The 23,109-nt window shown below is 43.1% G+C and overlaps 1 protein-coding gene across 20 annotated transcripts in view; it reads right to left on the bottom strand.

Moving 5' to 3' along the window:
• Positions 1-23,109, bottom strand: part of KALRN (kalirin RhoGEF kinase) — a 659,950-nt gene that overhangs the window by 222,736 nt on the left and 414,105 nt on the right. For all 20 annotated transcript variants that reach the window (XM_035710078.2, XM_025474776.3, XM_049105377.1 and 17 more), the window contains 4 exons: positions 12,751-12,820; positions 10,279-10,368; positions 5,346-5,438; positions 1,042-1,153 (listed from right to left, as the gene is read on the bottom strand). In XM_035710078.2, coding sequence (XP_035565971.2) covers positions 1,042-1,153; positions 5,346-5,438; positions 10,279-10,368; positions 12,751-12,820 — 365 coding nt within the window. The remainder of the gene's footprint in view (positions 1-1,041; positions 1,154-5,345; positions 5,439-10,278; positions 10,369-12,750; positions 12,821-23,109) is intronic.

Below are 23,109 nucleotides of genomic sequence, written 5' to 3'. Positions count from 1 at the left end.
TTGTGGCAACAGGAATATGTTTAGATGGTTAGTGCTCAGTCTGGAGAAGGCAACTAGGCACTGCACAAAGAATTAGAGCTTCCTATGCTCAGGGTGGCCCAGGAAGTAGTGAGACCAGACCAAGTCTTTTAGATAGAGGGTGGGGGAGGTGGTAGGGGAATTGATGATGGGAGAAGGAGCCCAGTAGAGAAAAACAGCCCACAAGTCTGCATAGTTGCAACAGAGGACACTTAGGGCCCTTAACACCTGGTTTGCCAGGCTAGAATGGGACGCTGAGTCATCTAACAACTCTGCCCCAGCATGGCTGATCCGCACATCTGTCCTGCAGTGGTAAGAGCACTTTATTGGAGTCTCATCCTACCAGGTCTCTGGGTCCCAAGAACACAGTTCCAGTGGACTAAATGTACTTTGGAAGTCCAGGTCTGTCTATCTGACTGGACTTTTCTCTCCTGTTAGGAAGGGCATAAGGGTGGTTGCACAGCAATGTGAATGTATCAAAAGCCACTGAACTGTACACTTAAAAATGGTTAAAATGGTGAATTTTATGTTATGTGTATTTTATTACAATAGAAAAAAAAAAGGGTATAACGTCCTTGGGGGCATATGTGTGTGTGTGTGTGTGTGTGTGTGTGTGTGTGTGGTGTGTGCACATGCATGCAGGATTTCTACTCATTCTGGTGACAAACACAATGCCAATGTTATGCAGACAAACAAGACTGCTGTGAGTCAGGGCTCTAGTACATTTATGGCAAGGATAATGGCCTGGGCTAGACTACCTCACACGCAGTGAGTTGTCTAAGCACCTGAAACAACTTAGGCCCGGTCCTACCTGGTCCTTCCTGGAGGCAGGTATTGGCCGAGCTGGCCCCCGTGGAGCTCCTCTCACACCTCCTGAGGACCTATGTCCTCACTTGCCATTTCTCCTCACTTCCAGCCTTGCCCCTTGTCTGACTTCATGCCACTTCCCTCCCATGACACAAGCTCCCTGGTCTTAGGAAAGGAGGAGGCTGCCCCGAGGAGGCTGGGAGGACAGACAGCTACCTTCCAGCATGCTGACATGCATGGCATCATTGGCTTTCTTTGGGACACTGAGCATCACCTCCAGGCCATCCTTGAGCTCCCCCTTCCCTTCTTCACAGCAAGTTAAAAGTTCCTGGGAAAAAAGTCCAGATATAATTAGAACCATTTGTCTCAGCTTCCCCACCCTCCCACCACCTAACGCATCAAGGTGATTATAGACCAGCTTCATTCTCTGTAATGGTTCGTCTAAGCTATAAGGAAAGTGGGGTGGGGTGGGGTGGGGGATCATCTCCAAAGAATTCAATCACAATTTTTTCCACGACTGAGCTTCCTCAGCTCAATCTAATGTAAACTAATTTCAACCCGACTCTCAAATGCCTGGCACTGTAAGTCAGCAACTAAGGCATTCTCGGTCACTTGATTACCCTTCTGGAGAAGGGAACACCTCTGGCAAAGCACACAACAAACAGAATCTATGGAATCACAAAGAGAAGATAAAAGGTGTGCAAAGAATGCCCAGCACTCATATATCCCTGCATGCCTATTGCTGGCACCATGTTTATTTGCATACCTCTGCTGCCTAATTGCTCCGCCATACTGGGAGCAACCTGGGGTTATAGACATTATAGGTTTATAAGAGTTTCAGAGTTATAAAATATTTTTATATCATATAGATCAGGAGTTCCTAACCTGGGCCCAGTGGATGGGATTCTGGACTAGTCCTTCTGGACTCTTAAATCTAGAATCCAAATCTAATACTGCATCCGCCATGCCAACCCTGTCCCCCATGACCTCCACCACACTGAGACTTCCGAGAGCATGCCCTCTCTTATTTCCTCATTGAAGACTAGGTCATTGTCATCTCCATAAAAGACATATAGTATCTAGTGATGGAGAAAAGAGAATTTTCAACTATCTTAAAAATTATAAGGGCCATTTGGAGTGACTTTGCCCAAGCCAGAGGAATGTTGGCTTTCATTTTTCTTATGAGGGTTATTATAAATTCTGCTCATTTTGAAACTGGGAAGGAAACAATTAAGCAAAAGACCTGCAACCCATACTGTCTCCTTCTAGGGGGTAAGGGGAGACAGGGGATAGGTGGATGGGTAAGATACAGAAGGTGACCAGATCAAATCTTGTAAGCACATTAATGTCAGACCTTCTGGCAAAAAAACTAATGGTACTAGCGAACAGAAGAGTCCTTATCTATAGAATGCTTCTAGTAGGATATATCTGGCCTAAGACTTCTTGTGGTAAACAAACCTGAATCTATGGCTTTAGGTTTTAGGCATGGCTCCCTGTAAAATATCACAGATGCTATGCAACTATCTAAGTAAAAAGTTAGTATATCTCATAACCAAAATGGCTCTGTTCAGGGTAAATGATCTGATACCACATACACCATTTAGACAACGTGTATGTTAGTCTGGGCCACAGCACATCCTGATGCTTCAAGAAAGGACTTGGAGCTATTGGTGGTCCTGGACTTCTCTCTGTTTTATCTCTGCCTTGGGATTATTTTTATCCTTAAAATTATTCGTAAAATCTTATACTTGGTAAGATATCTGATTAGTGAGCATCTGACATGAAAATCCAATCCTTTGTGTCATCTTGTATACATTCCCATATGGAGAAGGGAGCTTTGAGTGTCCAAAGGAGAGGTGAACTGTCTCGAGCATGTCTGGGAGGCGGAATTGATCAGTACTCAGTTCTGTCCTTGGCTCCAGCCACTATAACGGCATCACTGCTCAGAAAGTTGCATTTACTTATGCCAACCTGAAGTTCTCCGATTCTCCCCATCCCTTTCCTAATTTTAATTCTCCCAACCTTGTTCTCATACATCCTCAAACGGATTTCTAGGCAGGAGTATAAGAGATAAAGAAGAAATATGCTTCAGTGTGCAAAAGAACAACAAAACAAAACAAAAACAAAATACCCATTGGCTCAACCGCCTAAAGCAATATGGCAAGTCCACCAATCAACCAGCAAAGCCAGTAAGTTCTCCTCAGATCCTTGCTATAGCTGATACGAAGGAGAAGGTTCCACATTTAATTTAGACTCCAAAAGGACAGCTATAGCAGATTTACATGAAGAATATTGAACACCAATTGACATACAGTTTTTATTTTCATGCAACGTCCAAAGTGGGAACCCTAGAGGATACTAATAATTAAGTATCAATATATTTGTAATAAAGCTGTCTTTAATGAGAAAATAAATCCCATATTATTTATTTATAGTAAAAGCTCAGCAAACTGTTTTCCTTTTACTCAGCAGGTACTCTGCTACCGGAGCATTTGTAAGGGTCACAAATTACCTTAGTAAGTCTTTTTTCCCCCAATAATTTTACAACTTCTCCACAAATTCCCACTACTTCATTTTTTCCCTTCTCAGTTACCTGCACAGCCATCTCTTCCTAAAACATCCAATTACAAAATGAAGGCCCAGAGCCCATCCCTCCATCACCTAAAGCAAAACACAGGGCAGCCTGGCCATCGTCCACGTCCTTCTCTTATCTGTGTCACAAAATCATCCTGGGAATTTAAAGGGAGAAGTGAAAAGCTGTATTTCTCTGCATCTTACTTGATTTAAGGCACTGGAGATGTGGATGTGCAAGTTTCTGTTTTGTTTTGCTTCTTAATTTACAACCCCATTAATTCCTGAAAAGGCTTTGGGATACTTAAATTTAATAACCAAAAATGAATTTTAACAAATCTTCTGGTACAAGAAAAATCACTGAAAGGGTCAAGCATGAGATGGGATAGGGAAGGACGGAATAATCATACACAGAAATCTGGGTTAGTAACAACACAGTAGTAGTCGTAACGGGATTCAGTGCTAATTATCTGATAGTCAAAGGCAAAGAAGGAGCTAAAGCTCGTGTAACTTAAAGGTAGAGAGTACACCAATGATTTTGGAGAGAACCCCCACATTCGACTCTGAGGTCTCCTGGGAATTTCTGTGAGTCTTTATACAAGGAACTTCAAAAAAACAAAGATGACATCTTCAAAAGCAATTCTGTGCAAATAGACAAGATGCTCTGCACATTGTTGCTCCTCACACAAGGCCTCTGTCAAGGCCGAGGGCACGAAGCCCTGTGCTACTTCTCTAAGGCCATCTTTGCAGGCCTGGAGGACTCGAGCGCTTGGAAGCAGAAGCCCAAAAAGCCTCTTCTTGGAGACAAGGAAAGAGGACCTTTGAAGGCGGAGGCCAAGAGGATGGGTGGAACTAGTCCCTGCCCTGACCCAGAGTGGGGAGAGGTCCAGGGCACGGGTCGCTGGTGGTTCCACCCTTCTCCTCATGGAACCACACGCGCTACACAGGGAGACTCCAGGGTGACCAGAAACCTAGATTTGACACTAGATTGCTTTTCAGGCTTAGCGAAGCCACAATATGTGAGATTCTACAAGCATCCCTAAACATGAGTTGAGTTTCAGCAGCTTTTCTCTGGAACTAAACTCCCCAGAACATGCCTCTCACTATCCCTTCATGCTTTGCACTTGCGGAGCCACCAGCAAAATATTCAAACTTAGAGAAAACTCTACTCTTATACCTTGAGAATTAATATACATAGGCATTACATAACTGCTTATAATACTGATTTTCTAGGCTTTCTGTGGGGGGAAATATCATATTTTCAGATGGCATGTGTATCCTTCCCTAAAAAGAATCAGCCCAAATTACTTAGTATTTTATGTAATTTGATTATTTGAATTTTAAAGAAAATATTTTGGAGAAAATCCAAATCTTTTGCTTGGTTCCAAAAGAACCCTTACCTAACATATGGGATCCTCCAGACACAAGAGTGCCATTGTGTTTTAATCTGCACTCTTGGAGGGTTTTCTCTCAAAAGCCTCATAGTCTTGACAAATACAGAGATTAAGGCAATAGCAGGTGCCACTCTGGGCCTCTCCTGCCTATGTAGACGGGCTCTACTCCTGAGACCTTGAACCCTGATCCTACCGGAAGCAGGGGCCACCAAGAGGAATCTGCCTCAGGGCCAGAAGGGCAAGTGGGGCCCTACGTGTCAGCCAGTGCCTGGGGTGGCAACTGCTCCAAATGTGTAGTGCCAGGTAGGTGTGAAAACAGTCACACCTTGCTCCTGCTCACGTTTCTTCTGTCCCCCAACAAATTGGCACCTAGAATTTCACGGTCATGCAGTCTAGGAGCTAGCAGAGCCAGTGTGAGTTTATGGCTAGAGGAGAAGTCTTGAGGGGTCAGTTTTCCTATCCTTGGGCAAAGCAGGAACTCCCTGGACCTGGTGGGTGGTATGGGAAGGGGGTGGTATGGGAGGGGGAGACTGACACAGCAGGGAGGGGCATTACCTTCAGAAGCAGTTGGTACTTGGTGATCCTCTGGACGGGCTTGATTAGGTAGGAAGAGATGGAGTTGGCCAGACCATGCCGCTGCTGAATCTCCTGCAGGGGTGACAAGGGGCACCATTACATACAGAGGGGTGCGTGCGTGCACATGCGTGTCTGTATGTGTTTGGGGGGGGGGAAGCAGGCAAGGCAAGAAGAGAGAAGAAAAGGAAAAAGGGTAGACAATTATGAGGAACTGTTCTCTGTTGGGGAGAGAAACAAGAGAGACCAAGATTGGTGCATAAATAGAGAAAAAGAGAGATGGCAAAGGGGGAGAGAAATTAGATATGTGTGACAGAAACGGAAATGAAGAAATGGGGAAGGAGAAAAGTGGGAAAAGGAAGTGAGGAGATAATAATAGACAGAAGGATAAAGGAGAGGTGGTGAAGGGAAGTAAGAGGGAATAAACCCAGAGCAGAGGCAACAGAGGCAACCACAGGGGTTAGTAGGATGATGAGAACAAGGGGAGGCAGGGAGTGGGGCTTGGACGTCTAGGCCGATGGCTCCTGAGTCTTTATCTCCTTAAAATAGCACAAGGGCACATATCCTTTACCATCTCCTTTCTCCTCAGCTTAAACCCGCCCCCAGCTTGGAATCACCTCGGTATTCCCTACAATGTCTTCACTGGGATCCACGGCACCGCCCTCGTTCTTCAGGACCCTCGAGCTGGCAACCAGGGAGTCATCGTTTGTTGTTTTTCTTGTGTTATCCCTGGTGACAAGTCCTGCTCCACACCATTCACACCCCGGCTACAAGCATGGCCTCTAGCTGCTGTTGGGGCCTCTAACCTCTTTTTCATCCATTCTCTATCCTGCCTCCAAAATAACCTTCCACTTCCCAAGGTGTAGGTGTGTGAAGGGTAGCGTGACTCTTTGCCTCAAGAACCTAACACCCTAGATGGCTGAGGCTACTCAACCACTTAAAATAGCAACAAAGGGGAGGGAACATATTCCCTGGGAGAACAGAGAGGAACGACTGGGCCCAGGGGTGGCGTGGATAGTTTAGGAGAGATAGTCTTCAGCTGAGGTTTAGAAGATAGGCGGGGGAGTGGGGGGAGTGCAAATGGCATTTTATATACGGAAAACATATTTAAAAAATATACAGGAAATAACCATTGTGGATGTAGATGATAATGGGGACCATGCAGAATGGCACAGAGGATGCACACCTAGAGTCCAGAAAAAAAAAAAAAAAAGAAAAGAAAGATACAGTTAGATAAGCCAAGTATATTTAGGTCATTGATGGAGGGGTTGAGCTAGGTGAAAAAAATCAGGATTTGGTGGTGAGCTTCTCAATGGTAAAGTACTGCCGATCTTAAATAGAAGAAAAACATGGTGAAAGCACTGTTTTAGAGACAGTCACACAAGCCTACTAGCAAGGATGGAGTTTGGGAATTAGAGGCAGAGACACCAGTCAGGAGGTCACTGAAAAATCCCAAGTGGCCAAACACAGAGTTGCCATGTGATCCTGCAATTCTATTCCTAGGTATATACCCAAGAGAAATGAAAACCTATGACCATACAAACACCTAGAATGTTCGTAGCGGTGTTATTGATGAGAGTAAAGAAGTGGATACAAACCAAATGTCCATCAATTGACGGATGGAAATCTATAATGTGAGGTAGCTCCAGGAGGGGGTATTATCTGGCCGTTAGAAGGAATGCAGGACCGAGATGTGCTTTAGCATAGCGGGGCCCTGAAAGCATTACGCTACGTGAGAAAAGTCAGTCACGAAATAACACAGATGATTCCATGTTGATGAAATGCCTGGAATAGGTAAATCTACAGAGAGAGAAAACGGATCATTGGTAGCTCTGGGCTAAGGAACAGGTGGGAGGATAAGGCGGCGGTTTTAGTTAAAGGGTGTGGGGTTGCTCATTGAGGTGATGAAAACGCTCTAGAACTGACTGTGGAGAAGGCTGTACCTGTCTGTGAATACACTAAAACCATTAAATTGTTCACTTTAAATGTACCTACCATCTGTATCTAAAGCTATGTATATATATATATCCTTATCTCTAGGTGTGTAACATGGGCTTGCCCTAAGCTGGGGTTAGTGAGACTAAAGTTCTGGGAGGAATATAAGAAATGTTTTGAAGTTACCCAAGACAGACTTGCTCTTTGGCCATGGAGGGAGGTGAAGAAGAGAGAATTTGAAAAATTACGGCATTCCTGCTAACGATCCCAGAGAGTAGCGACGTCCTCACTCGTTTGCCTCTTCTCCAGAGGTGTGCAATCAGAGCAGGGCTCATCCAAGACGGATGGGCAAAACAGCTGGCAGTGTGACCCTCTTTGGGCCAAGGAGCATTGCGAGTTTACTTGGGGGCTTTGGCAAGACAGTGAGGGCAGGAGCACACCTTGGACGGCCCTCCCTCTCTGCCAAGTGGGAAGGCCGCATGTGGGGCAGTGAGAAGGCGCTGTCCCCGGGGGGCTAGGTCAGCAGAACCGGGCTCACTAGTCCTTCATAGCCATCATAGACATCACAGCCTCTCAGCTCTCACATCTGAGATAGAAAATTCTGGAAATGTGAATTCCATGTGAAATGTGTGCCTTTTTCTGGAACTTTGATTTTGGGTGTACTCTCTACAATAATGGATACAAGAAGACAGCCTAATCAAGGGCTTGTCTCTCTTACAGAAGGAGGGCCTAGAGCAGATATTTTCTGTGTAGAACTTAGGGAACCCTTTCAGATGGAATGGAATAAAGTCCCAAATATGTGTTCTGGGAAGCTCTGGGAACAATCAGGAGTTCACTGTTCTCCCTCCCCACCTCTATGCTGAGCTCTAGGGTCTCCTACCTCGAGGGTGGTTTTTCTGGTTTCCAGTGGCCTTGCCAACTAATGCAGAGGCTCATCGGTCACTGCCTTGGAAATGGGGGGGGATAGGGTGCAAAATTTGGGGTATATCTAACCTACCAGTCGAAATTGGCTAGAAACAGGGATATGATGAATATAGGACTAAAGGAAACTACAGATTAGCCCCAGACACGATGACTAGTACAAAAGGAACCAGGCAAATCACCAGACAACCTCAGGGGCCAGAGGTGGGAGGAGGTGTATGCAATAGAAGGGTACTTGTTGACCTGCCAAAAGGCAAATTATTACAAATGCTATAAGGTAGATACAAAGTATAGTAAGTGCATAGAGAGGGGGAAGGATTCATGCAGGAAATGTCTGACCTTTAAAGGATAGAAAGAATTCTGAAGAATGTGTGTGTGTGTGTGTGTGTGTGTGTGTGTGTGTGCGCGCGCGTGCATATGAACACACACAATGGGGGCAGACCAAGCACTGGGAACAAAGATGAGGATGCAGAACAGTCTGAGGCCTGCTCAGAGCACAGGGTGTGTAGGTTCAGAAAAATGCTAAGTGGAAGACGGGACACAGTGCGTTCAAAACTTCACAAAGGCCCTTCTGGATATTGTAGATGAATAATTGACCAGAAGCATCTCATGGAAAATACACTATTAACAAAGGTTAAGAGTGGCATGGAATGTCCAATACAATATCCAATAAATTCTGATTCTGAAATTCTGTTTTTAACCAAATCTAACCTCAAAAATTCCAATGTGGGACATCCAGGACCATTTCTATATTAACACTTCATTTCTAAAAGTCACGAATGTCTTTTCTTGCCTGGCTTCCTCCCATTCAAGGGTCATCCCTCCACTGAGCAGCAAGATACTTGTGCAATCCATTTCTGTTATGGCAGCACCGGGCTAGAAGGATGCTCCGAGGTTCATTTCGTAGACTTGTGTATGGGAGTGACGTGTAAATGTGTGTGTATTCCCCAGGGGCCTAGCACACCATCTTCTCTACCATAAATACTCAAATATTTATGGAAGAAATGAAAGCAAGTAGGCAGAAAGACACATTGATGAACATTAAAAAGTTCTGAATTTCAAGTTGCTGTCACTTCTGATAGGACTGACATAATGCCCATCACTGCGACAGTCTTTATCTCACTGAACTTCCCTGTCCCCGCCGCCCCACCTCATTTCTTCTCTCCTTCTTGTTCTTCCCTTGTATCCTGCATCAACATTTAATTCTGTTCACTTTAGAGCCACCAGGTCACCCTCTGGGGACCAGCACTACGTAGACTTATACCATCATTCACTCAGAGGATTGGATCCTCATTCTGAAGTAAGGGATCCGACAAGGCATACATACCAGGGCCGACTTCGCGCGGCTTCCATGACGGCACGAGCGCTCAGCCCTAGCTACACTTACTCTAACCTGGAAACTTTTAAAACTCAAAGTCCGGGCCACACCCAAGCCAATCATACCCGAATTACAGGGGTGGTACCTAGGAATTAGCGTTTACAAAGCTTCCCAGGTAATTCAGGTGTATAGTCAAGGTTGAAACAATTGCATTTGAGCAGGGCCTCTCAAACTTGATGGGCACCAGTCACTGGAGGGCTTCCTAAGACTCAGATTGCTGGCTTTAGCCCTAGAGAGTCTGATTCAACAGACCTGGGTCGGGGGAGGGTCCAAAATACACATTTCTAACAAGTTCTCAGGTGATGCTGATGTGGCTGCTCTGGGGACCGCACTTTAAGAACCCGTGCATCTGAGGGAGCTGTATTAGGATGTGGGAATGCAGCATCTTAACACCTGTGTTGCCATCGGTCCCCTCTCTATGTGAGATTTATGGCTGGTTCCGTTTGGTGTCGAGGCATGGAGGGCAAATATGCCTGTCTAAAACCCCAGCGCTTGAGCTGGGATGGGGTAAAACAAAAGACAAACACTGCTTCTGGTTTTCTCCATGCTTTATCCAGGAGATAGAGGTTTGGGTGGCCAAAGAAGAAAGGAGGAATTAAGGCTAAAAACCCATTTTCCCAAAGCAGAGAAACATTTCCACAGGCTCATCAGTGGCTCAAGAAGGGAAAATCGATAGCTTACATCAAAGAAGGTGCCTGCATGCTCCAGGATCAGCTGGTTGGAATCAGGCTTGTTTTTACAGTAGGTGACGTACATCTGAAATTTGTCTGCCTGAAAAGAACAAAGGCAATAATAGATAAGCATCCATCAGTTGCTCCCTTCTGTTGAATGTGCGTGAAGGGCCCAGCAAGGGCGGTGCAGTTAAGCCCTCAGATATTGTGTGGAACAGGATTATCTGTGGCAAATGTTCTGGGCTTCTCTGGCCCATGTTCCCCTAACAAACTCTTGGATGCCTTTTCTCCTACCTGCAGGTGGAGAAAGCCTGCTGAAAGTGAGCTTATTTTAATACTAGTCTGTGCTAGAAAGAATTAGAAAAACCAATTCACACAACATATTTTGAAGTTGGACAGAATTTATTTGGGCATTATCCCTGTTTTGGATTACCTACCCTTGTGCTTCCCCTGTTGAGAAATGACAGCATTTGCTCTAAAAGCAAAAATCAATGAATGAAAACGAAGTGTGACCTCAGAGGTAGGTCTGCTTGTACCCCAAATGTCCCCATTGGGGGTAGTTTGTAGGGCATGCCAAGTGAGTATGCCATTATCTCCAACTTCCCAGAAGCAGTGGTAGGGGGAAAGGAAAGCAAGGTGACCCTTTGGGGAAGGACTTGAACAACGAGTCCTAACCAGATGGTTACTTCAAGCTAAGAACCTTGTAGCTTGGTGAAAATCCATTTCTTACTTCTCTTAGGACCCTCTGGGTTAGTGCTATGTGTCCTTACTCCTGGGAAAAGGTGTGTGTATTTTGGCCGCCAAGTACCTTCCCCTTTTGTGAAATGCTGTCAGAGAACATGTGGGATGTCCTCTTCTGTGGAAGCAGCCTAGATATGTGTTAATTATTGCAGGACTCATTGTGCCAGCAGTTTTCCAAGTGCTTTTCATATATATTAACTCATCTGATCCTCCTGAGAACCCTATGCAGTGAGCTCTATCATCACCATCCTCATTTTACAGAGGTGAAAACTGTGACAATTTAAAGTTGGTTAGTAACTTTAAATTCCCACAGTTAGAAAGAGGCAAAGCCCAGGTCAGCTGACGTCAGGCTTCCTGGTCATAACCGTGGCCTTTCAATACACTGAAACAACTCCTTCTACTCTCACATGCGAATATTATGAGGCTTATGAAAGTCACCTTGGGATAATCTTTGGCGAAATGTGCATATTTTATGCAATCATCAAAGGTTTTCTGAAACCAATTTTAGGGTTTATATACTATGTGGGAGGTATTCATCATCCCTAAGACATGCTGATAAATCATACTTCTAGTTGATTATTAGGCAGATCCACAAATTGTATGAAAAAAGATATAAAAAAAATCCCTTCACTTGTTTTTTTTTCTCCGCATTGGCTATGCAAGGGATCATAAATTGTTTATCAGCATTAATATGAACTGTGCATGAGCTCGTGTATTTAGAGTTAGAAAATATATTAACCCAAATAAGATGTCAGTCTGAGACTCCTTAAGAAATCAGAGTATGCCAGGAAGAAAATGTTAAGGTTCCATGTAAAGAAAATGATTCAGGTCTTAAGTTGTGGGACTGGCTGTGACATTTGTCACATGCCAGTGGACTAGTCAACTTCCTAGGTCATCTGAATTGTTTCCATGTATAAAATATACAGCACAATATATAGCCCTGCCTATTCCATAGGCTGTTGAGAACATAAACTCTCTGAATCATGAAGACATTTTGAAAAGCAGCCCATTTTGAGTGGAAATTATAATGAGATAATTATTAAATAGAACTCCCGACCCTGGGGAAGGAATTTCACATTTAGTTGCATTTAGTATCATAGGTGGACTTCCCTGGAGACGTCTGTACTTTATCACAAACCTGAGCTCCGAATAACATGGCGTGGACATGCTAACGGAGACTAAAGTTTCCATTCATATAATGAGAACCTGGTACATTCAGCCCCGTATGTGGCCCTTGACAATAGCCCCAGGAAAGAAAATGGTTGGATGCTAATTTTGTAGGTCGAACTGGGATGGATACTCATGGAATCTGTTCTTTTCTATTAAGGAAGAAAATGTAACCAATTGTTTGGTGGATTCCTAAAGCTCTAATTCCCTAATCCTTATCTAGTGAAAAAGCAAACAAAGCAAAACCCCTGGATAGAACTGGAATAGTTCCTCGATCAAGGGTGGTGGTGATGTTCCACTCTCTTGATATCTCAATTTTAGAAAGTTCTTGGAGAACTTAATGTGGACCTTGGACACAATGTCTGAGGACTTTTCCCAAGGAGGACTCTGCTGCTTGGGGGACAGACTGCTTCTCTCAGATCTACTTCTGTCCCTCCCTAAAGTCCCTGGTCCTGTGTTAGAACGTCAGTGACACCGATCCTCAGGTCAGGCACTGAACAGTGATGCCATCCGACACCACCTGCACTCCTGGAAAGCATGGCAAGTGGGAGAAGAAGGAGTTCAGGTCAGTTACCCAGGTAACAAAGCAGTGTCCCACATCCTCAGGCAGCTGCTCATACTTCTCCAGCTCTTTGAGGAAGATGCTGCAAGGGGAGAGAAAGGCTGGATCAGACATCTCTGTATTCTGTATACCACCTCCCTCCCCACCCAGATGGTCAACCCCATAAACTCTCTATTATTTACATATGGGTTCTCCACTCTCTAAGTGAGGAGTAGTTTTAAATATATTAGAACTGATTTCATTAAAATTTATATTAACCAATTAATTAGTGCCACTTAAAACTGTATTGTTTCCCTTAGGGATTTACACTTCTCAGGCTGAAGAGCAATTAAATATTACACTTGTGTTGGGGCTTTCATTTTAACTGCAACTATGAATCTATTTTTTTATATACAAGTAATCTGAACACATTGTAAGGTTTTAAAAAATATATAGTATAGATATCAAAAAGAATGAAATATCATCTATGATCCCAGAGATAAAGTGGGAACATTCTGAATCCTATAACCACTTCTTTCCAATTCTTGGCCGCCTTCTTCTACCAGCAGCTACCTTCTGCTAAAAACTCTGAGTTAATGTTTCTGAATGCAGACATCAATAGGAAAGAAAATTCAATGGAGAAATAATTACAATATATTTGAAAGCTGAATTGAAATACTACAGAATCATCTGCCATTATGGATAGCCATGCCCTTGGCTCCTTTCTGGGTGAAGAAATAATGAAGGGTTGACTAAACCAACTTCAAACTAACATGTTAAGCAACTGGTTTGAGCTCAGAGAATAAGAGCTCTAGTAGATGAGCCAGCACCACTGGAATGGAATTTGTTTTTTAAAAAATCACCCAGAGGTTTTAAAATAAAAATAATTATGACGCTGTGGGGAAACATATTGTTGGAAATGGAAGATGTAATCTTTACAAAGTGCAATTAGACAATATCTACCAAAATAACAAAAAATGCACTTATCTTGTGTTTCCGCAACTTTAATCCTGGGAAATTTCCTATGTATTTTAATTTATGTATGTATAAGAGGATGTAAACATGCGCATTCATGGTGGTACTATTCATAACAGTAAAAGGTGGCCTGTAGATGACAAAGTAACCAGTACATCCACAGAACTGGATATTACACAGCTATAAAAAAAATGACAAGGCTTTCCGTGTTTTCATATGAAAGATCTCCAGGGCAGGTTGTTAATTGGGAAAAAAAAAAGCCAGGTGTGGAAGAGCATATATAATATGCCACCTTTTGTCTAAGTAGGAAATATGTATTCTTATTTCCAACTCAAGAAATTTAATGGTCAAAGGATACAATGTCAGTTATGAAAGATAAGTCGTGAGATCCCCTATACGGCATCCTAATACCTGCAGCTAACAATATTGTGTTGTGCACTTGAAATTTGCTAAGAGGCAAGATGTTACGTTAGGTGTTCTTAGATGATGATGATGATGATGATAAAAATAATAATAATATAAGAGGGGGACGAAAGTTTCGGGAGGGAGGGAGGTGATGGATATGTCCATGGCCTTGATGATGGTGATAATTTCATGAGTATAGACTCATCCCTAAACTCATCAAGTTGTATATATTAAACATGTACAGCTTTTTACATGTCAATCATACCTCGATAAGGTGGTTTAAAAATTAGAAAGATCATTATCACAGGAAACCAAGTAAAGGAATAGGGTGGATAAAGATAGTGGTGGGTTTGACTTCTCAATCTAGATCTTTAAGTTTGATTTTTAAAATTAATTCAAAAAATAAATTAAAAGATATAAAGCAGTTCTGAATCATTGCACTACCTACTTCTATCTTTGGAAAAAATAAATATTATTGATTTGACCTACTCTGCCTGGCTCCTATTGTCCAAGCATTCTGGAAGTATCTTAAGATCCATTAATTATGGGTTCTATGCAGGTGTTCCTACCTCCCTCAATGATGTAGGAAGATGTTTTTTAGTTTTAGTCACATTTGAAAGGCTGAAATGCTGATGATTGGTGGGATCACAAATGATCTAATTTTTCGCCCACAGAAATCTTTCTGTGATAAATGGGCATTGCTGTAGTAATAAGAAAAAGCCACTTAAAAATTGGGGGGAGACTCCTGGAGGTACCCATTTAATGATAATCATCCTTCCCCTAATATGTGAATTTGAGAGCATGATTTGAATCATGGAACAGAAGTAATTATAATGCAACTCGGGCTTTCGAAATACAAATATGCAGCGCTCAAAAATCAATAAGACATATTTCCTGCTAGTTTTAGAAGAACTGCAGGTGACACATGTGTGTTTAATACGACTTCTAAAATAGAAGTAGGAGAAAATATTATATAATGCTGTAATTGAGTTTCAAACTTTTTTCTAGGTCAAAAAGGAAAACATCCTGTTTTTCCCACAGGGGAGGAGTCTGGCTCCCCACCATATCACCTCATCACTGAACTCTAAAAGGTTATGTATTATGCGGTCCTTCTCCACGAGGAACCCTAAATGCTATAACATACAACACCTTCAGAAGTAGTTTTCCAGAAGGTATTTATTTATATGGTCACTTCTCATATTGGCCCTCAATATAAATCTCAGTGAAGACCATGAATGGAAATCCAGCTCTGCGTCATGATGGACAAAATAGAGCCTGGGGCGGGGAGTGGGATGGCCTGGTGGCAGGGGAGAAAATCTGATGGGCTATTCTAGGACAAGGACTGGGGAAACAAAATGAGAGACTTTGAAGAAGGAAGGACCTAGAAGGAGAGAGGCCCTGGAAGAAGAGGCAGAGAGGAGAAATGGGAGAATGTGAAGGCCCCTGGCAGTTGGGATAAGCTGTCTCAGCTTGTGGAACACCTCTGCTTCCCCACTCTCAGGCTCTCACTCCAGTCCCCTAAGCTCTGACCTCCACGGTATTTATACTCTCCTACTTTAGGGTGATCAAATGATAAAACAACCGGATCAAGCCATTCCATACAGGAGATAATTCAGGGAGCGGTTCCTTCTTTCCTTGACTTAGGACCCAAGGTCGTGGCCTGGTTGCTTAAGGTTAATATTAAGCAAAGAGTGGTAATTATCCCGACACACAGAACTGATCCTTGATAATAGATGCTGAAGACAGTGCTATGAATTTTCTTTAAAATCTTGACAATCTAAATAGAGCAATGCTGTGACTTTTTTGTGACAGTGACCATCACAAACCTGTGGGAGGATGCTCAGTTTGAAAATTCTCAAGAAACAAAAGCACTATAAAATGAATGAAATGGAAAGAATATTATTTCTGTAATGAATGCCTTTCTGGAAAATGAAGGTTGTAGCAGCAACTGCCACGAGTGCTACTGTTCTGTGTCTTACTTTCCTTTCCTCCCACAGCCAAGCAGATGGCAAAGAACCAGAGTTCACTCTTACTGTAGTGAAGGGGGGTCTTCCAAAGCCTCATTTTCCTCATCTTTGAATAACGACCTCATCGGGTTGTTGTGAGGATGTAATAGATGTAATAAATCCATGTGGGTAGAGAACCCATCCCAGTGCCTAGCGTACGGTAGACACTAAACAAACATTAATTCTTTAGGATCAGTGCTTCCCAATCTTAATAAATTCATACTCTGATAAACACACATACTGCGCACTCTTCCCCATTCCTAGAGACTCATTGCTAGGGAACTCACCCTTAGGGGAGCCCTTGTTGGAAAATCTATAGATTACTTTTCCCTAGAACATATCCTGGGAAAATCCTGATTGAGTGCTACAAAAATTGGATTCCATGGTCATATATCATTTAAGTTGGGAAAAGCTGGGTTAAGCTCGTCTTTTTCCCGCAGGGCTTCTAAAATCCTATAAAATGATGAGGTGTGTGATAAGTCTCCGAAGTAGGTATCATGTGTAATGCCTCTTTGCAAGTTTTGGGGGGCAGTATCAGGCTTTGTCTCAAGGAACACTCCTGGGAAGCCCTAGTTGGTGATCCCTACACCTGGCTGTGCACTGTCCTCTGGGGTTAGGATCTGAGCGTCTGCATCGTTCAGAAAAGCTCCCTGGGTATTTCCACTGTATCAGAGACCAGCATTGGAAGGCAACTGTCTGTCCTAGATCCCACTGTGCTTCTAGTGGGCAGATCCTATAATGACTCTGTAGGATTCAGTTTTTTATTTAAAAAAAAAATCTAAAAATTAGAAAAACTATCTTGTGCTGGTCACGTCAATCCATGACTTTGAGCAAGACACTCACTACCATCTCAGTTTGATTGTTGAAGGCAAGTGGCAATATTAAACTCTATTTTGCTTTTTAATTCAAAGCTTATGAAGATGACAGATTATGTAACTCTGATCCATATCATTCCGTCTACTTCAAAGAGACATGAGGAGTTTAAATTAAAGCACAAGAGGTCACAACACTCTTCACAAATGGTGGAATATTTCACGTCGGCTCTTTTATAGCAACATCTTGGTCCTCACCATTTCAATAATTATCATGTAATGAATTGTGAGGGGGGGAAAAGCAAAGCAAGTAGTTTAAGTGTGTGAATGGGATTATTTTGAAGTGAATAAGACCTTAAAAGAAATGTCAAAATCCAAGCGAAGTCATTACTCTATTAAATTAGCATGATGCAATTTTTCTGTGGTTACTTTCTGAGGAAAATGCCTCCCTCTGGCTTTGCACAGAATCTTGGGAAATGAAACCTCTAGCATTTATTGATAGAAAAGCTTCCTGAGGTTTGTGATTAAGGACTGGAGCAACAGCACCATTCCAAAGGAACCTTGAGTCATTCTGATTTTGTTATTTTCTCCAAAGGTAAATTTGGTCTACGGTCCCACTGCTTCTGGAGAAGTGCATCCCCCACAGAAGGTCTCATGGTGTGGTCCAGCAGACTGCACTTTACAGGAAGGATGCAGTGTGTAATTAAAGGGGAATGTATTTGATGATCTGTGTGTGTATTGTGTAGTGGGGTGGGGTGGTCGTGGTGGGGCATGAAGACAGGGGCTGTGGCAAGGATGAAGGAAAGAATGAGCAGCCCGGGTGGCTCAGCGGTTTAGTGCCTGGCTTCGGCCCAGGGCCTGATCCTGGGGTCCCGGGATCGAATCCCATGTTGGGCTCCCTGCATGGAACCTGCTTCACCCTCTGCCTGTGCCTCTGCCTCTCTCTCTCTCTCTCTCTGTGTCTCTCGTGAATAAATAAATAAGATCTTTTAAAGAAAAAGAATGAGGAGGATACATAAATAAATAAAGCTGAAGGTAGTGTGAGGAGAGAGCTATCAGGCTCCCTTTGCAGGAAGTCCAGGGCATTCCCTTCTTATCCGAGCAGGGCTGGGTTACTGTGTTCATACAAGCGGAGCTAGACATCAATTCTAAAGAGCCCACTTGTGACCAGACAGATTCAGAGTCTAGCACGTAAGAGGCTCTAGGCTGCAAGGGCCGGGACAGCTGCTCAGCATGCTGGGGCAGCTAGGAGACCCAGGAGAGTTGTGTGCACTCCAGGGAAGGTGCGCGACTGTTCCTGCAAGTTTGATCACCTAGGCTGAGCCATGAGAGTCACCCTTCTCTGTCCCTTCATCACACACCAGGAACTTCAGCCTAGATTAGAGACGAAGGGGAGAGGGGTGCGCAGGGCTGGACTTCTACGCAGCCTATTTCCCACCTTCAGGCTCCAACCTCAGGAAGCTGTTTACCTTACTGCACTGCTGCTACCTGTTGAATAGGTATTGCTCATATCTCCTAATTGTGTTTAATTTGTGTAATAGATGAACCAAAAAGTATCTGCATAGATATCTAACAGGTTTAATGTTAAATTAAATATTAAAAAAAACCCCTAATCTCACATTTAATGTTATCCATATCCATGAATGTGCTGTTCGGCAACCAGGCACGGATGCTAGGCAGTTAGTGTGTACAGCTAAATTTAACATGGCTTTGACACAGCCAAATAAATGCTTAGACCTTATCCTGTCTTGGGTATGCCCCAACACCTGTAACCAGCACCCGTGTTGACAGCTTACAGAAAAAACAAACGAAGACAAACCACAGGTAAATTTTTATAAGGCCCATCTGATGGGTTGTGGCCTACCTGTAGTTATCCCTTATGGCATGCGTTTAGGGCCTAAGAAAAATCAGTTCTCTCCCCTCCTCTTACCCTGACATTTGAGTATTAAGAAAATGACAGTATGATGTAATAGGGAGCTCTGAAGACCTAGAATCTTTGGCTGTGCCATCAAAATAGGCTTGGGCGGGTCGCACACCTTTGTGAGCCCCAGTTTCTACAGTACAAGGGATGAGAGCAGACCTAGATTATCTTTAAAGGTTTCTTCCAGGCTTTTATACTTTGTAATTCTGTGATTTCTGTAAATGGGATAAAACTAACACCAAGGGCACTTGGAGGGGAGAAGAAGCATAGAAGGCTTAAAAGAGGCATATTTTAAGTGAGAGGAGAGGCAAAGGAGAAAGCCCGGAGGGGAGGGTGTCCTGCAGACCCAGCTGTAGGCCGCACATCCCTCCTCTCGCCACTGGGTGGAGGCAGCTCCTTGCCTTGTACCGAGGATTGACCCCACCACCACCCCAAAGTGTTTCCAGGCTTGTATTAATTTAGGGGGTGGAAGCCAGCATTAAAAAGGGGAAGGGGAAAGAGAAACAGAATCTAATCCAAAGTATCAGACATAGGATGTTATTCTGAACAACTTAATTTCCCTATTATATATATGAGCATGTGTGTCTCAGGACATAATGTATCATCTTTTTTCTCTGGTTTATGATAAAAAAAAAAAAAGGTTTAATAAGCACATTGCTGATTTTCCCATCCAAAATAGGATGGTAGCTCTGGAGAGGTCTGGGTCTCTATCCGTCTCTCTCCCTCCACCCCCCTAACCTCTCTAACCTCCCTGACTACTGCTTCCCTCCCCCTCCTCTTCCTCTTCTTCCCATTGTTATCCACCCACTTCACCGTTCTTGCTCATTTCTCCTCTAAGTCCGTATTTGATCCCTCTCTCCTCCCTCTCTCCTCTCCCTTCCTCCGCACCTCCCTCCCTTCCTCTGCCATCACCATTTCTGACCACAACTACCTTCACCCTCCACCTGCCGCCTCCTCCACATCAGTCTCACAGGTGAGAAGATACAGTTGAACTGGAAGCAGGATGCCCAGACCTCACCCCACCCCTGACCCAGGGTTGAGAATGACTCAAAAACTCCTCCCTGTGGCCACTCTCAGCCTTCTTGCTAGACTTTGCCACTCTCCTCCCTAGAAAGGCCTTTGTTCAAGCTTCCCTCCATCATCAAGGGAGCCATCCCTGGCTACAGAAATCCTACCAATTATTTAAATCCCATCTCGAATGCCCTCCCTCTGGGAAGCCTTTCCTATTTTTCCAGGGGAGGCTATTTTCTTTGCTCTTTTAACTGCATTTGTGCATCCCTCCACTCTGATCGCAAGTACATAAATAATTCCCAGGACTCAGGGGGCAGAGCCTGGGTTTGATTCATCACTGGGTACCAGCTCTACCTCCAGACTAGCACAGGGCTGGCCCAAGAAGGAACTCCGGGAAGATGTAGAAATGCGGGCCTGGTCCAGTTGTCCACTGGCATTTCCCACTGCTTCCTCCAGCTCTTCCTGTCCTGCTGCATACCACCCTCTGCTGCTGGCCAATCTTGGCTACCTGGTATCCTGGTAGGCTGACCCTGTCCTGGCCGATGCTTCCAGCTTAGCCTCACAAAGCTCTGGCCTTTCTCCCTCAGCCTTGTGCTGGGAAGGCTACGCTGGGAGTGCAGTGGGTAGTGGCCAAGGCCAAATCTAAGCTTCTGGCCAAGCCTGGAGGGAAGAAGTGTACAGGAGAGATACCTGCCCCTGGTTATTGGTCCTCCACTTGCCTTTCCAGCCCTTGCTGATAAAACAGATCTATGTCAGGTAATTATTGGAAGGGTATGGGACCTGGATGACATACCTATGGAAGAAATGGGTTGAAGTGTTCCTCAAACTTGGGGATCACAGAGCAGCTGGTTAGATATGAATTAAACCAACAAGCTTTGGCAGTCCCAGCTGGGGGTCTATGGAGTGGGGGAAAGGGAGAAGGCAGTGACATGGAAAAACACCCCCCACCCCAGAATCTACACCTAATTTTTAAAGGGGGAGACAATGTTCCACCACTGGGTAAGTCACTGGCTTCTCTCTGGGCCTCAACATCCTTATCTAATAATGGAGATAGTTGTAATTGATGGTGAGGAAGACCCTCTGAGCCCCGACGGCAGAAATTTTATAAAAATATTATTGCTCAGACTCACCTACAAATAATAGAAAAATAAGCAAAGAGTAAAAAGTAAAGCTCAGATTTAGCAGAAGGTGATAAGCATTTTAAACAGCTCTTCTTACCAAAGCTGAAAATCTAATCATCAAGGAAAACTGAAAGTGAATACATTTTTTTTTTTCTGAATTACAAGTTGTAGGTTAGTCCAAGTGGGGAGATTACATTAAAAAAATCCATTACTGTTTAGGGGATCTATTTATGGTATATATTATCTTAACTGAGTGCTCCTGGAATGCTTAGCAAAATACAATAGAAATGGGTTTAGGTCTTACGTATGTAAGTTTCATTACCTTTATAATTCTATAAGAAGATGTAGTATAAGGATGGGAAGAACAGAGGGTAAAAACTAAGTATCATTCCACTTAAATCTCCAATTTCTGTTAAAACCATTACTTAGAGGTGTTAAGTTCTATATACTGAATTGCTCTTCTTTCTAAAAATTTTGGTGCTTGAGAATTTCTCTGTTCAATATCTGTATAGACAAGGTCCTTGAGAAAGATAATACACGCACAACTAATCTTTGTTGTTATTTTTCAAAGTGATACCATTCAAAAGATCAATACTAACTAGCTGAGAAATGTAACATATTCACCATAACACCCTTGGTCTAGGTAATAATTTCCTAGTGACTCAGCTAACTGTGTCATCCAGGTAGCATCAATCTCAATCTCTTGGCTTTCCAATCTTCTTCCCTCCATCCCTTCCTTCCTCCTTCCCCCACTCTCTGGAGTATAAGTAGATAATCCAAGCTGTGCACTAGAAACAAGAGAAATGTGTTTGCTGTTAGCACATCTTTGTGAAGATGCAAATAATTGGGGTTATAAAGAAGCTTGGCATATATTCAGGTTAAAAAGTGACCATTTCATAAGTATTCCTGAATAGCAAACAGGTGTTTGGACTCTTGTATGGTACTAAAATCAAGAAGTTCCCAGGAAACTGAGTGGGAGAAATTAGAGAGAGAGAGAGACAAACCATGAGAGACTCATAACTCTGGGAAACAAAGGGTTGCAGAAGGGGAGTTGGTTGGGGGCTGGGGTAGCTGGGTGACGGGCACTGAGGAGGATACTTGATGGGGTGAGCACTGGGTGTTATATTCTATTTTGGCAAATTGAATTTAAATAAAAATAAATAAAATGTAAAATAAATAAAAATAAAGAGACCCAGACAAAAAAAAAAAAAAAAAAAAAAAGAGAAGTTCCCAGGAAGTTAATCTCCAAAATATATAAAGAATTTATATAACTCAACACCAAAAAACTCCCAAACAATCCAATAAAAAAATAGGCAGGGGACCTTATTAAATATTTTCCAAAGAAGACAGGGCCAACAGACAATATGAAAAGGTGTTCAATATCACTGATCATCAGGGAAATGCAAATCAAAACCACAATAAGGTATCACTCTGCACCTATCAGAATGGCTAAAATAAAAAAAGACAAGAAATAACAAGTGTTGGTGAGGGTTTGGAGAAAAAGGAACCCCTATGCTGTTGGTAGGAATGTAAATTGCTGTAGCCAATATGGAAAACCATATGGAGGTTCCTCAAAAAATTAAAAATAGAAATACCATATGATCCAATACTCCACCACTGAGTCTTTACCCAAAGAAAGTGAAAACACTAATTTGAAAATATATATGCACCCTGTGCTTATTGCAGCATTATTTACAATAGCCAAGATAAGGAAGTGATCTAAGAGTCTGTCGACAGAGGAATGGGTAAGGAGGATGTGCTCATACACACACACACACACACACACACACACTGAAATATTACGAAGCTGTAAAAAAAGGAGGCAATCATGCCATTTGTGACCACATGGATAGACCTAGAAGATATTATGCAAAATGAAATAAGTCCGATGGAGAGAGACAAGTATGATTTTACTCATATATGGAGTCTGGAAAAAAACCCAAATAAATACACAAACAAAAAGTAGAATCAGACTTGCAAATATAGAGAACAAACTGATGGTTGCCCTATGGAGGGCTACGGGGAGATGGGCAAAATGGGTGAAGGGAAGTGGGAGACATGGGCCACCAGTTGTAGAATGAATAAATCACAGGAAAAAGGGCACAGCATAGGAATATAGTCAATGACACTGTAACTGTGCT

Source organism: Canis lupus, chromosome 33 (genome assembly GCF_003254725.2).
Source record: "Canis lupus dingo isolate Sandy chromosome 33, ASM325472v2, whole genome shotgun sequence".
Taxonomy (NCBI): domain Eukaryota; kingdom Metazoa; phylum Chordata; class Mammalia; order Carnivora; family Canidae; genus Canis; species Canis lupus.
This window is presented reverse-complemented; position numbering and strand designations above follow the sequence as displayed.